This window comes from Ovis aries, chromosome 3, assembly GCF_016772045.2.
Source record: "Ovis aries strain OAR_USU_Benz2616 breed Rambouillet chromosome 3, ARS-UI_Ramb_v3.0, whole genome shotgun sequence".
NCBI classification, from domain to species: domain Eukaryota; kingdom Metazoa; phylum Chordata; class Mammalia; order Artiodactyla; family Bovidae; genus Ovis; species Ovis aries.
Window position 1 is genome coordinate 4,007,139 of NC_056056.1, and position 15,114 is coordinate 4,022,252.

At 50.5% G+C, this 15,114-nt stretch overlaps 1 protein-coding gene across 25 annotated transcripts in view; it reads left to right on the forward strand.

Annotated features, from left to right (window-relative positions):
* The window catches only part of TSC1 (TSC complex subunit 1), a 51,941-nt gene extending 37,354 nt beyond the window's left edge, over window positions 1-14,587 (forward strand). For 23 of the 25 annotated variants that reach the window (XM_042245497.1, XM_042245496.1, XM_042245498.1 and 20 more), the window contains 8 exons: window positions 234-277; window positions 860-1,026; window positions 2,002-2,184; window positions 3,042-3,152; window positions 3,969-4,091; window positions 8,447-8,634; window positions 8,720-8,881; window positions 9,239-14,587. In XM_042245497.1, coding sequence (XP_042101431.1) covers window positions 234-277; window positions 860-1,026; window positions 2,002-2,184; window positions 3,042-3,152; window positions 3,969-4,091; window positions 8,447-8,634; window positions 8,720-8,881; window positions 9,239-9,752 — 1,492 coding nt within the window. In that variant the 3' untranslated portion in view covers window positions 9,753-14,587. The remainder of the gene's footprint in view (window positions 1-233; window positions 278-859; window positions 1,027-2,001; window positions 2,185-3,041; window positions 3,153-3,968; window positions 4,092-8,446; window positions 8,635-8,719; window positions 8,882-9,238) is intronic. The other 2 variants (XM_027966233.2, XM_060413752.1) reach the window with 1 other exon arrangement.
* The last annotated feature ends 527 nt before the right edge of the window (window positions 14,588-15,114 follow it).

Consider the following 15,114-nt stretch of genomic DNA (forward strand, 5'->3'; position numbering starts at 1 on the left):
CCTGCCGTGAGGAGCCGCCCAGCATGCCCAGGCTGCGGTGTGAGCTGTGAGTTAGGGGCCTCTCCATTCTGGAGACGCAGCCATGCTTACTGGGGGCTCTGACCCCCTCAGTCCCCGGGGGACTTCAAGTTTGAAACTGTCTCACGCCTCTGGCTTGTAATCACAGAGACGTGATCTGCCTAGTTTTTCCAGCTGAGATCAGTAACTTTGTTACTCGACAACTTTCTTCCTAGGTTGTCTTTACCCAGCAAGTCTGTGGACTGGACCCACTTCGGAGGTAAAGTTGTTACTTCAGCTCCAAATCCAGCCAGCAGGGATCCTGCCTGCTGGTGGCCCTTTCTGTCCTTGAAGGAGGGTGCCCCTTCCTGTCGGCTCCAGCTGGGTTATCTGCTTGGCTACATGGTAGCTCACATGTTGCAAAGTCAGCATTTCCTATTTTTGAAAAGTGGCAAGGAGCCCAGTGCTTGAGAGCAGAAGTGCAGGAAGGCAGCCCTCCCGCCAGGCTTCTCCCTAGAAAAGATCCAGGTAAAGTGAGGGGTAGTAGGAAGGTACCCGTGAAGCATGGAAAGGAGTCTTGAGTAGACACACATATAATCATATTCCATAGGTGGGGAGATACACAGGGCTCTCAGCCATCCTGCCTCATGCCTCTCCCTCTGTGTTCCTTTAAAAGGGAGATAGGTAGCAAGCACTGCCTCCCCACCCCCACCCCAGCCCCCAGTGACTGACTGGGAGCCAAGTGGTCATTGGCAAAGCGAATGACTTCTTCCTTCAAGAATTGCGTTAAGCTCTGGGCGGGGCCTTGGTTGAACAACATGTAAAAGGCATCTCTGCCATCCTCCCTCTGCTTTAAAATCAGGCTCTCCTCCCTCAGATGAGATCCGCACCCTCCGTAACCAGTTGCTTTTACTGCACAACCAGTTACTCTACGAGCGTTTCAAGCGGCAGCAGCACGCGCTGCGCAACAGGCGGCTCCTGCGCAAGGTGATCCGGGCCGCGGCTCTGGAGGAGCACAACGCTGCCATGGTGAGTCCCGCGGGGCGGGGCGGGAGGCGGGCTCTCCGTCTGGCCCCGCCCACCAGCTTCTGGGTGGGTCAGCCTGTGAAGGGCCGCATTCTTGGCACCTGTGGGGACGAGTGATTTTTGGTGTTTGTTGGTCTGTCATCGGCGGTGATGATAGCAGAGAAGAAAGGTGATTTTGTTTCTCCAGATGTAAAACCAGCTCTCGGGACACAACTCTCGTGACAAAAACTCGTGGGGGGTGGTGAAGCCAGTCAGAGCTGGACATGATCTTGGCTCCGCGGCCCTGTTACCTTAGGAAAGTAATGGAGCCTCTGGAGGCCCCTGTCACCCATTACGTAAAATGAGAGTAGTGATAGCAGCATCTCCTCCTCAACTGGGGATGCAGAGAGCACCTGCCCAGTGCAGGGCAGGGTGGGAATCCAGTGTCTGTCACTTGAGTGACCTTGGCCAGTACCAGTGCTCACGTCAGCACTGGTGGTTGTGTGCTGAGTCAGTTCAGTCGTGTCCGACTCCTTGCAACCCCAGGGACTGTAGCCTAGCAGGCTCCTCTGTCCATGGGATTCTCCAGGCTAGAATACTGGAGTGGGTTGCCGTGCCCTCCTCCAGGGGATCTTCCCAACCCAGGGATCAAACCTGCATCTCTCACATCTCCTGCATTGGCAGGTGGGTTCTTCACTACTGCTGCCACCTGAGAAGTCCAGTGCTGATGGTTAGGACTTCTGAAAGTATTTGGAGCAGGCTGATGGCTGGGAAAAGTTCTTTCAGCCACTTCTGATCCACTTGCTAACGTGCAATTTGGAAACCCTTGACCAAAAGCCAAGTTAGACAGCAGTGAGCTGGCAGGTTCCGGGTCTGTGGTTACAGCCTCAGGGTAGCTCGTGACTGTTCAGGTGAAACGTCTGCAGTGTGTGTTGAACTTGAGCATCACTGCCCAGGCTGGAAGGCAGCTAAAATGATGGCATCTTTGGTATGTGCTAGAAAGACCAGTTGAAGTTGCAAGAGAAAGACATCCAGATATGGAAGATTAGTCTGCAGAAAGAACAAGCCAGGTACAATCAGCTTCAGGAGCAGCGAGACACGGTGGTCACCCAGCTCCATAGCCAAATCAGACAGCTTCAGCACGACCGGGAGGAGTTCTACAACCAGAGCCAGGAGCTACAGGTATGGACTGCAGAGGAGGCCAGAGAGGGCGTGAAAGTCCTGGCTCATCTCTGAAGTCATGGCGGCTGGATTTCGTGTCTGGTGCTCTCTAAGGGCAGAGGGTCCCTGGCTTTCCGAGTTCACAGTTCTTTTAGCATTTCAGTAACTTTGTGCTGGTACTCCACAGCTGAAAGAAACACCTGACAGTTCTGCTTATTAAGTAGATCCAAATAATTTGGGTTTTGGGTTCTAGCAATTTGAGAGAAAAAATTGAAATAGTACACATGCATTTTTTTTCAGTTTTCAATTTTATTTTTTAATAACCACAGTTATTTCCGAATGCTGAGTGTACCTATGGGCGCTGCAGAGTCTCAGACCTTGGAATCATGAGACACTGACTCCCTCCATTCCTGTTTCACATTGCTTTCCTCATGGTGATGTGTATCACAGCAGCCACCTGAAAGCACACACAACTGCTGACGCTCAAGCCCTGAGCTGCCTCCAGCTCGCAGTTCACATCATGGCCAACAGATGTCGCTGTGTCTCCCTCAAAATTTACCACTGGCCCAGCAGCGCCCCTGTGAGCCTGCTGTGTAGCCCTGGGGCTCTTTGGAGCACAGTTTGGGAACTGCAGACTTAAGGTGGTTTGTTTTTGTTTTTGTTTCCCTTTTGTTAATTAGTCAGAAACTCAGAAATTAGCGGTAACTGCCTTTTTTTAAAACTAAGACGTTAGCTTTAAGTGTGATGGCCCAGGAATAGTAGAGCAGCCAAGGCCTGAGGCTTTCCCAGCTCTCTGTGGACGGTGGGCTGAGGGCCGGGTGCCCCGGGGCCCGAGCTGCCACTTCTCTGGTTGCAACTTCTGGCACGTGTCTCTGCAGACGAAGCTGGAGGACTGCAGGAACATGATCTCAGAACTGCGCGTGGAACTGAAGAAGGCCAACAGCAAGGTGTGCCACACCGAGCTGCTGCTCAGCCAGGTGTCCCAGAAGGTAAGAGCCACTTCCTCTTCCAGGCAGGACATGTGCAGTGCCGCTGTGTCTGTGTCAGGGGTGCCCAACGTCCCCTCCCCCACAGGACGTGGGGCAATGTCTAGAGACATTTTTGGTTGATGTCTTTGATGCTGCTGACTTGGAGTGGGCAGGCAGGTATGGTACCCCTAAATATCAGGCGGTGTGCGGACAGCCCTGCAGCAGGGAGCTGCCCAGCCTGAGCCCCAGGAACTCCTCCTCAATATTTGTTCACATAAACGTGAAGAGTTCGTTCAGCTTTTTGATCCATGATCTTTTCCTCTCTGGGAGTCATTGCACTCTCTATAAATTGCTTACTCAAGAACCAGTAGGGGGACTTCCCTTCCGGTCCAATGGTTAAGACTCTGCGCTTCCACTGCAGGGGGCAGAGGTTCGACCCCTGGTCAGGGAACTAAGATCCTGAATGTTGGGCATTGTGGCCAAAAAATAAAAATAAGTTGAAAAAGAAGTGGTGGGTTTCCCCTGAGACTTTATTCCTCTGGGCCTAACATCCCTGCTGTGGGATTGTATACGTATCCATCTCCTCCAGGTGTCCTGTAGGTGGCCAGTTTCGACATGGAGCATTTGCACTTCTTCCCCTTTGCAGACGGACAGTTTTGAAGTGCATTTCTGTCCATTTGTGTTGCTCTCGGACGCCTCCATCCCCACTGGCCACTGTGCTGTGTGCAGTGCCCCAGCCCTGAATAGTCTGCTCCCAGCTGCTTCCCTGCTTCCTGCCCCTTTGCAGGCTTTGTGTCATCAGCTCTTTCACTTTGCTTGTTTCTGTGTTTCGGTTAGCTCTCAAATAGTGAATCGGTCCAACAGCAGATGGAGTTCTTGAACAGGCAACTGTTGGTTCTTGGGGAAGTCAACGAGCTATATTTGGAACAGCTGCAGAACAAGCATTCAGACACCACCAAGGTATGTGGGTTCGGGAGCCAGACCTTGCCTGGGATGCTCTTACGGCCCAGGCAGTGTGTCTGTGGCACAGGCTAGAGAACGGCTTATGAACTGTTTCCTAAAAAGTGTCTTGGCAGCCCTAGGGCTATTTCCACCTCTCCTTGGCCTGGCAACACAGGCTCCTTTCAGCTGTCACATGAGCTTGTTTCCCCTAGTGGGCCACTTCAAAATTAAGTCAGGCACAGGTAAAAGCACCTGATGGTACTTGGGACAGAGTAGGTGATGAAACTGTGTTCTTTCTCTTAGCCACGCTCCCTTGAAACAGAGACAGACAATGAAATAGCTTGGGGAAGCCAGTTCTGTTTAGAGCTCTCAGGGATGTGGGTTTATATTGCTATACATATTTTTTTCTCCTTCGTGATGCTGAATTTAATTTCAGCAAATGGTGGTTCAGTGCTGGCAACCAGGCCAGCATCAGGATGATCTCTCCCATTGATTAGTGCCTCACCAGTGGTGTTGAGGCAGAAGTTTTACATCACTTTATAGATAGCCTAGGGTAACATCAATGAGTGAGTTGGGATGGAATTTTAAGAGTAAATGCTTAGATGCTTTCTGTCAGTAATTTCTCCATCACGCATAGGCATTACTGAGGTTTCTTGGGCTTGTGCTTTATCAACTTTTTTTTTGGGCCAAATAAAGGGAGTAGTCTTAGAACCAGAGAGATGTAATTTCCTTAAGAGTTACTCCTTACTTCTCAGCTTCTCTCAACTCAGATTCAGATTCCCTTTAGAAGGATGTTAAATGTGGAAATGTCTCTAGAAACCAGGTCTCACCTATTTTGAAAGTATAATGGCCTTGGAAGAAGAAAGAAGGGAAAACAGGCCTGAGGAGCTAGAGGACATCTGATAAAGCTACTCAAATACACTTAATATCTCCCGAGGGAAGTGTGGCTGGGTTGGCCTCTGCGGTGCTGTTTTCTGATTGGAACACTTAAACTCTTGGGACCTCGACCAGGCCCCCTGACCTCAGTTCATAAAAGGGGCATGGTGACACTGACTTGTAACAAAAAAAAGACTTCAGTGGCTTAACTGTAAAGAGTGTCATTATTTAGCTTGACAAGCAGTCCCGAAGCAGGTGAGTTCCAGGTTGGTAGGGTCAGATGTCGAGGGACAGCATCAAGGAGCCCGGTTCTTTCTGCTCTTTTGCACCACCCAATCTTATCTTGTCAACCTGTGCTCCTGGTTGCAAGGTGTGTGCCCCAGTTAGTACTGTCACAGGTAGATGTCATGATGTCCCGAGGAGGAGGAGAACATCACTGCCTGCAGGGCTCTCATCCAGGAAACCTGTCCCACCAGACCTCCCACCCTTCTTACTGGCGAAGATTATGTTCTGTGTCCAGTAATGCTCAAAATTCTCCAAGCCAGCTTCAACAGTATGTGAACCAAGAACTTCTAGATGTTCAAGCTGGGTTTAGAGAAGGCAGAGGAACCAGAGATCAAATTGCCAACATCTGTTGGATCATAGAAAAAGCAAGAGAATTCCAAAAGACATCTGCTTCATTGACTACGCTAAAGCCTTTGACTGTGTGGATCACAACAAACTGAAAAATTCTTAGAGAGATGGAAATACCAGACTACCTTACCCGCCTCCTGAGAAATCTATATGCAGGTCAAGAAGCAACAATTAGAACCAGATATGGAACAAGGGACTAGTTCCAAACTGAGAAAGGAGTACGTCAAGGCTGTATATTGTCACCCTGCTTATTTAACTTATGTGCAGAGTATGTCAGGCAAAATGGCAGACTGGATGAAGCACAAGCTGGAATCAAGACTGCAGGGAGAAATGTGAATAACCTCATCTATGCAGATGACTCCACCCTTATGGCAGAAGGCGAAGAGGAACTAAAGAGCCTCTTGATGAAAGTGAAAGAGGAGAATGAAAAAGCTGGCTTAAAACTTACATTCAAAAAACTAAGATCATCGCATCCCATCCCGTCATTTCATGGCAAATAGATGGGAAAACAGTGACAGACTTTATTTCTTGTGCTCCAAATCAGTGCAGATGGTGACTGCAGCCGTGAAATTAAAAGACACTTGCTCCCTGAAAGAAAAGCTGTGACAAACATAGACAGCATATTAAAAAGCAGAGACATTACTTTGCTGACAAAGGTCTGTCTAGTCCGAGCTATGGTTTTTCCAGTACTTATGTATGGACGTGAGAGTTGGACCATAAAGCTGAGGGATGAAGAATTGATGCTTTTGAACTGCGGTGTTGGAGAAGACTCTTGAGAGTCCCTCAGATAGCAAGGCGATCCAACCAGTCCATCCTAAAGGAAATCAGTCCTGAATATTCATTGGTAGGACTGGTGCTGATGCTGAAGTTCCAATACTTGGTCACCTGATGCGAAGAACTGACTCATTGGAAAAGACCTTGATGCTGGGAAAGATTGAGGCAGGAAGAGAAGGGGATGACAGAAGATGAGGTGGTTGGATGGCATCACCGACTCGATGGACCTGAGTTTGGGTAAACTCTGGAAGTTGGTGATGGACAGGGAGGCCTGGCGTGGTGCAGTCCATGGGGTCGCAAAGAGTCAGAGATGACTGAGCAACCCCATGGACTGTAGCTTGTCAGGCTTCTCTGTCCATGAGATTTCCCAGGCAAGAATACTGGAATGGGTTGCCATTTCCTTCTCCAGGGGAGTCTTCCCCACCCACTGAGGGATCAGACCTCCGTCTCCTGCGTTGGCAAGCAGGCTCCTTACTGCGGAGCTAGTTTGTTCACTGCCCTGTGCTGAAGTCTGGAGCCATCTGCCATGACTGGGATGACCACAGTATCCAGTCCCAGTCCTGAGCTTAGCTCCATCCTCTTCTGGGCGAGGAGGCATTAAGCTTGCTAGTCATCTTCATGGAAAAAGGGCCTTCAGGGCTACTCATCTCCTTGCTCCTTGTGGTTTACTATCTTCTTTAAAAAAAAAAAAAATGTAAATTTCATGTTAAGCTTATCTTACCACAATTTAAAAAAAACACACACCACACAAATGCAGCACATGCTTGTTAGAAAAGTGTCCTTTCCGCCTCTTTTTCCGAGTGCCCGTGTACACTTGCTGTTGCCGTCAGCCAGCAGGCAGGCTGTCTTCCTGGCATGATTGACAGGCCTCATGTGTGTGTCAGGTCTGCAGATGCTGCCTTGCCCGAGCAAATCTGCTCGGTCACCTTGTGTCGCTGGCTTGATCTCAGCCGGTGTTAGAAGAGAGCAGGGAGCAGGATGAAACAGCCCACAGCATACTGATAGCTTATGGTGAACAGTGTCAGAGTCGTGATCTCTGGAGAAGATTTAGCTTCGGGGCCAGGGACCAGGCTTGATCACTCAAGAGCTTTCGTGTGGCAGAGTTTTATTAAAGTAAGAAAAGGCCAGAGAAAGCCTCTGACGTAGACGTCAGAAGGGGGACAGAGAGTGCCCTTCTTGCTAGTGTTAACAAGCGAGTTTTATACATTTTAAATCGGTTGTTACGGTTAATCAAAAGAATGCCTCAAGGTTATAAACGTCTTGCCAGACCCACTCCCACAATTTACATTTTAGAATAACAGGATTAGAGCTTAACAGAGAGATCCTACCAGACCCACTCCCATAATGGACATTCTAAAAGACCAGGATTAGTCAGAAGGTTTTCAGGAAGGAGAAACTATCTCAGCAGCATACAGTGTTATTTAATGCCTAGTACAGAGTTTAAACTGAGTTGTTTGTTGTGTAATCATCAGTTTGAGGCCTAAAGAAAAAACATTTATGTGACTAAGACTAAGGAATGTAGAGGGAAAAAAGTTTGTCCTTTCCTCCTCCTTGAGAATTCCAGACCACTTTCTTCTCCTCAGGGACCCCGGACTTCTTACTAATCTGCCTAGGAGTCGACTTTCTCAGTACCACCACCTGAGATCATCACTGGATATTGGCGTGTTTTCAGAATGTATATATCTATATAGTTGACCGTACCATACACATGGCTTTCATAGCCTTTTACTGATACATATCATTTAAAAACTTTGTTGAAGATGTATTTTAATTTACGTAACTGTTTCCGTAGCGTTAGACTTCACAGTGTCTCTAGGTTTTTTTCTTCTAAATATCCTGTGATGGTTACTTTTGTGCCAAAATGTCTGTTTCTGTTTCAGATAATCTCCACAGGGTTAGATTTTAGGGAAGGATTGGTTGGTTAATACTCACTGCCAGCTTACTTTCCAGAAAGTTGTACCAGTTTCTGTTTCCACTAGCAGTATACCGATGTTCTCAGTGCTTGTTATGTAGATTTTTCAAAGTAGGTATGGTGTGTTCATTTTCTAAAAGTACTAACTCCAGTTCCTTTTTTTTTTTTTTTTTTTAAGGAAGTAGAAATGATGAAGGCTGCATATCGGAAAGAGCTAGAAAAAAACAGAAGCCACGTCCTCCAGCAGAATCAGAGGCTTGATACCTGTCAGAAGCGGATTTTGGAACTGGAATCTCATCTGGCTCAGAAAGACCACCTTCTTTTAGAACAAAAAAAGTACCTAGAGGATGTCAAGCTCCAGGCAAGGTAACTGCGGCGGGGAGGCTCCTGCTGCGATGCGTTTATCGGGTAGAACCTCCTACACTCTGGTGGCGGGGTCCTTGTCTTTCAGAGGACAGCTACAGGCTGCAGAGAGCAGGTATGAGGCCCAAAAGAGGATCACCCAGATGTTTGAATTGAAGATCTTAGATTTATACGGCAAGTTGGAGAAGGATGGCCTCCTGAAAAAACTTGAAGAGCAAAAACCAGAAGCAGCTGAAGCAGCAGAAGAAAGGTAGGAATTGCGAGCCGGCAGCCGTGGCCTTGTTGGGAGGCTGCGCAGACCGACAGAGCAGGCTCCAGCCTGACGAGCTCTGAGCTGCATCCCTGAGGGCCCAGCTGTCCTCTCTGCTCCTTTTCCTGGGCCCCGACTTGCTCAGTAATGGTCCCAGGGAGCATTTCTGTTTAAGATCGCCATCTGATGTTCATGCGCTCTCGCGTGTGTGTGCCCTGTTCTAGGACACAGAGCAGGCCAGTGGAGTTCCCCATCGGCGTGAGCACATGTCACTGTAACCCCGTGCCTCCCCAGTGGGGTTGGAGTGGTTGGACGCCACAGCCACCAACCCCTTCCTCCCCCTCGGATTTCTTACAGGCTTGACTACTGTCAGGATGGCTGCTCGGATTCGGTGACAGGGCACAACGAAGAGGCCCCCGGCCATAATGGTGAGACCAAGCCCCCGAGGCCCGGCGGTGCCCGGGGCAGTGGCGGTGGCAGAGGTGGCGGCAGCAGCAGCAGCGAGCTCTCCACCCCGGAGAAGCCCCCCAACCCCAGGGCGGGCCCGTTCAGCAGTCGATGGGAGACGGTGGTGGGTGAGCCCACTTCCGGCACTCCCACGACGGTGGGCTCGCTTCCCAGTTCAGAGAGCTTCTTGGGCATGAAGGCGCGAGAGCTGTTTCGTAACAAGAGCGAGAGCCAGTGCGACGAGGACGGCCTGACTGTCGGCAGCCTTTCCGAGACCCTAAAGACAGAGCTGGGCAAAGACTCGGGTGTGGAAGCCAGGCCCCCCTCGGCCCTCGATGGCCCGCTGCCGCCTGCCCCAAAGCCGGACAGCGTGGGCCAGCTCTGCATCATGGACTACAACGAGGCCCAGCTTGAGCACAGCTAGGGATGCTGGCCGTCAGTGTTAACTCGTGTGTCGCTGGCCTAGACAGGAGGTGTGAGTGCCCGATTCAGAGCTTTCCTGTTTCCAGGGCTTGAGGGGCGAGCTCCCGCAGAGGAAATGGGATGGGGGTCCTTTGACAGTTGACTGAATGCAGAACGGTTTTCGGATCTGGCATTGCAGCGCCTCTTCACTTTCCCATCGGCCACCCCAAACCCTCTCTTCCATTTACCTGGCAGTGTGTACTAGCCCGAGGGCCAGGGTGCGTTCCTCACTAGCTTTATTTCCTTCCTTTCCCGCCCCACCCCCAAATGGTTGCGTCCTTTGAACCTGTGCAATATGAGGCCAAATTGAACCCTGGAGTCTGACACACCACCCACACCTTTCCTGAAGTTCAGTTCACTGGGCAGGCTCCCTGTGAGCCTAGGTCACTGGTGGCGTTGCAGGTAAGTCCAGTCCTGTCCCTTTCCAGGAGGACGTGGCGTGCAAAGCTGAGCATCTTGACATGAGAGCTTTTATGAGATGTTGTCACTGCTTTTGGTTTTAAAGTCCAGCATCTAAAGCCGCAGAGCTCAAAAAACAATGGTTCATTCTCTCAAGTTCTTTTGGCGGTTCTGATAAGCTTCCTAGAAAGTTCTGTGTGAACAAAGGTCTGTTGTTGGAACAGTCTGGAGCTGGCCCTGTGGAGACTGTGCTCCCCGTGTGGCACGCTCTGTCCCCCTGCCCCACTACCTCTTGTTTACGTGGCGTTTGCTTGAAAGCTGGTACTGTTCTGTGCGGAGGCTGGGGTGGGGGCGGTCAGGCCTGGGCCCTGCATGAGAGAGGCCAGTGACTTAAGCAGCGCCCTGAGCAGGAAGGTGCTGTGTGTGTGGACACCCCCTGCAGGCGGAGTGCTGCTGGCCTCCTGCCACAGGAAGCCTCTGAAGGTCCAAAGAGCTTCTCCCGAGTTTCTGACCGTCATTCCTCAGGCTGTGAGAGTTGCCTCACTGTAGGAGATTCTACAGGTATCAGCTTTTCACTCCAGTTCCTGCCTTCAGGGGCTGACCCTGCAGGGAGCTGGGTGCTGCTCCCCCACCCCCGGCGTGAGTTGGTCATGGCAGAGCATTAAGACAGAGTCCTGGAGAGGGTTGACAAAGGCTGATGTCCTGGACCCACAGGGCCTGGGTGCATGCGCTTGAGAGAGGTGATAGCAGTCAGAATATGGGGGCTGACAGAAGCCGAACCCAGCAATTGCTCCTGAAATAAACGCTAGAAGCCTAATAAGGATTGTTGCCTGGGTTTCCAGCTGAGGCCTGGGCAGGGAGAGGCTGGTAGTAAAGAGCCAACGACCTTGGCGTGTCTGTCTCTCAGTTCAAAGTGTAGAAGGGTTCATCCATGAAGAGGGAAACAGCACGCTGTAATGGTACGGAACTTCAGTGCGTGTGGACGCTTCTGGCACATGAGGGTGATGGTCTCTTTTTTTAAAGCGTGGAGAGAGTTCTTAGCATCCTAACCAAAGGGAGCTGGAGAGTCAGTCTCCTTGTCCCTGTGGCTGTGCAGGCAGCAGCCCTCCTTGGGACGGAGTGTTCGGGTGTGACTGACTGACCGACCCCAGCCTGAGGGAGGGGTGCCCAAGTGCGCTCAGCCTGGCCCAGCCGGCTCCGCGGTTGCTGCAGGATGCCGACTGGAGTGCTAACAGTGCTGCACATCTAACTCAGCTGTTTGCAGAGGAGAGCTTAGGAATGCACGCATGCTGGTTTCCTAGTCCCACTTTATTTAGGAAAGGCAGGCATGAACAAATACAGGAAAGAAAAAAATGTTACAAGATTAACTGCTAAACGTGGTTCTAAATGTTCATCCTCTCCCCAGGCCCAGGAGATCCCTGCCACAGAACAAAGATACCAGGCACTTACAGCCTTTATCCTCACTGGCAAAAGCAAGGAGGCCAGTGTAAAGAAAAGAAAAGAAAAAAAATTTTTTTTAATGGGCAGATTATAAAAATACAGGGAAGGAGGAAGCTGTGGGGTGCAGTGGACTGGGACCCAGACAGGAGGGCCCTTGGTACACACCTCCAGCTGGGGCGTCCGTGTGCTCAACTTTCCAAGAACGGCTGACCCTGAGCAGCTGTACTTGACTTCCTCTGGGCTCTTGGAGGCCGTGGGTTGTATGCAGCCAAGGTTGGGGACGGAGGCCTGGGATCATGAGGAAGTTACCTAGCCTGAAAATGTAGGCTTTCATCTTCCAAAGGACTTGAGATGACAATAAAGTTTGATTTTCAAAATCATAGACCTGCTGAGAGTCAGCGGGTTGGTCGATTAGGCTGCCAGTGAGTGTGTGTTTGTAAGGATGGAAAGGGGACAGTGGTAGTGGAACTCCCAAGAGAGAATTTAGGTCCAGGGACCGCCAGGGCAAAGGCCGGGGAACTGACGCTGCCAGGTTGAGCCTGTCCTGAGACTGATGAAGCAGTGTGGTGTTCACAGGCATTAGGGTTAATCTCCACCAGAGTCACCCGGAGCAGGCCTACCTGCCTGAGTTGTTTGGCCAGTGTCCGTAACCTGATGTCCACCTGACGCTAACCAGGGTCAGCACAGACCCTGGGATGACTGAGGTCTGCTTCTTGGGAGCATGAAATGTTTTAAAAGGGAGCACTACAGAATCACGGGAGGGGGGGATGTGTGGGTGTTTGGGGCGGGGGGAGTGGGGAGAGGGAGGAAGGTGATAGCATGGTCTCTATAGAGAAAACGAGCTCCTGAACCTATCCCCGGTATAGAAGCACATGGATCTCTATCAGACAGAACTTTCATGAATTAAAAAAAAAAAAAAACCCTTGTGGCAAGATTCTGCTACAAGTCTGTGAGATGTTACTGTGGAGTTGGAAGAAATACCAGAAAAGTAACTGAAATCCCAGGTTAGGAGATAGAGATCATTTCTTGGGACAGAAGTTTCCTTGGAGATGAGCGCAGGGACTCTCCACATGAGGCGGGTAGGTGGATGTGACCTCCCTAGGTTTGTCAGCAGTTTTGCAGGAGCGAAAACTGCCTAACCTTTGGGAATACGCTGCTGCTGCTGGAGGTTCTTCCTAGGCTCTGTGAGTGGAGAGAAATGACAGATAAGCTACTTTGTGAGCCAGGATATGTGTACTGTATTTCGAGGGAGATAGTCCAAACTCTTACTCTTGAAAGACTGTTAAAAGAGGTCCCAGAAGCCACTGACAGCTGCAGAGGTCTGCACCCCCGCAGGGCAAAACCAGGACAGGGGAGAACAGAAGTCCAGAGTTGGGCCATCTCTATTTAAGGCAGCACGTGGCGTGTAGTTTCCAGTGTTTTGGTTGAGAAAGATAAAACTCTTAGTAGTTTTGCAGAAGAGGATAAATGATCATGAGGATGAGAGAGGGTGTCTGGAGACCACAGAGGTTCACACTCACAGTTAATTAAAACTGAGTGTTTCTATGTAGAGAAATGACAGGAGTGCCATGACTGGCCAGTGTGAATCCTCACCAGATACTAGCATATGCTGCTTGAGGCCGGAAAGAAAGAACCGAAGAACAAGTGAAAAGAAATGCTGCACGAAGATGCGGGTTTCTGACCAAAAGCAATAAGATGCGGTAGAAAGTGTGGATGGGTCTAAGGAGGGATTTGAAAACAGTCCGGGGCTGCTGTGGGCCGTGGCCTGCCTTGTGCGGATATTCTCCGAGAGGCCAGCCCTGTCCTCAGAGTGGCCCCTGGGAGCCCACCCAGAAGTGTGTGTCTCATGTGAAATGACCTGAATCAGCACGTCTCACTATGGGAAATCGCCCTGTTGGAGGTGCGTGCTTTAAAACTGACCAGCAGTGAGCGTGGGAAGGTGTGTGTGTATCTGTTTACGTCCAGAGTTCTCTGACACGTGCCCCCACCCCCCCACCCCCAGGTGGCAGCAGAGGACTTGGTGGCACTTGATTAAGCTGTTCTCTAGCCTGGTCCCTGAGCTGCTGCTTGACCCCCACCCCCACACGGCTCGTTCCCCCGTCTGTGACTGACGTTCCCCAGAGGTGTGTGTGTAGGGGGGCGCCTTTCCGTCTTCTCCATGCTGTCTTGCAGTCTGTATGCGCCGACCTGAGAGGAGAATGAATGGCTGTAGCAGCTGCGAGGGGAGCCTGTGGGGGATAGTTGAGCGTCTGTGCCCGCGATGGCTTTTGGCCTTGAAACGAGTTCACGAAGGCAGAGGAGCTTTCTCTTCCCCTTCCCATCCCAGTGCCACCAAACTGTCCATCCTCGGGGATAAGTAGACTAGTTGAACTTGGAATAGATCTTTTAGAGGAAACCCCACCCCACCTTCCCAGACCAACTCCTCCCCGTTTCCCCACCTCCATACAGTGTTTGTACAGGAGGGTACGGCGCTGTTCTCAGCAGCACAGACTTTGGCTTATCGAAGAGGCAGCCAGGCATTTTGCACTAGGAAAAATCAGTGGTCACTTTTCAGAAGACTTCTATGGACCATAAATATATTACGGAGGAACAGATTTTGCTAAGACATAATCTAGTTTTGTAACTCAATCATGGATCAACCACACGTGGCTACCTTGCAGTTTAAAGGGGGTCCCATCAGTGAAAAACAGATTTTTTTTTTTGGCTGACTGCTTTTAGCTAAATTTAAGAAAGTCATCTTTTGTCAAAAGGTTTCCACCTTCCCATCTCGATCTTAAGAGCATGTCAAACAGTCCACATCAGATGCCAACACGTGAACTGCAAGAGAAAAATGGTACAATCGTAGTGAATGGGAATCTGAATCAAAAGGGTTTGCCGTCCTTCTCAGAATGTTCAAAAATGTCAAGGCAGTTGCTTGTGTTTAACTGTGAACAAATAAAAATTTATTGTTTTGCACTACTCTGCTGTGTTGACATGAAGTGGCTCATGTTGGCCTCTGAGGGGTTTCTAGGCTGAGTGGGAACTGGCTCCGGGTCTGGACTGCTTGGTTATTTACCCCAGGTGCTAGAAGGATGCTGACAGGTGGAATCAGACTTTAGTCCCTGCAAGAAAGACCTTTTGTTCTGGCAGAGCCTCAGATTCTACCTGTGTCTGTCTCAGATTCGTGCCCTCTCCCCAGAGTGTGTGGTGGTGGTATAGGAGGGGTGACTGCAGTCATCTGTAGCATACCGGCCTTGGTATCTGCCTGCCTGCCTAGGGGTTGGCTGGCACACAGGGTTGCATACAGTCCTTACAGTTGAGCCCAAACGACACTGAAGTTGTCAAGCCTTGCTGAATGTGTCATGCGAGTGTGCCAAGGAGAAGGGGCCGCCCGCATCCACGGCCTGCCCTCCCCATCAGGGATTTGGAGGAAGGTGGTCTAAACTGCCTTTAAGGGGTTGGCTGCACCCTGGCCTGACCAGGGAAGGAGCGGAGGTGAAGACCCC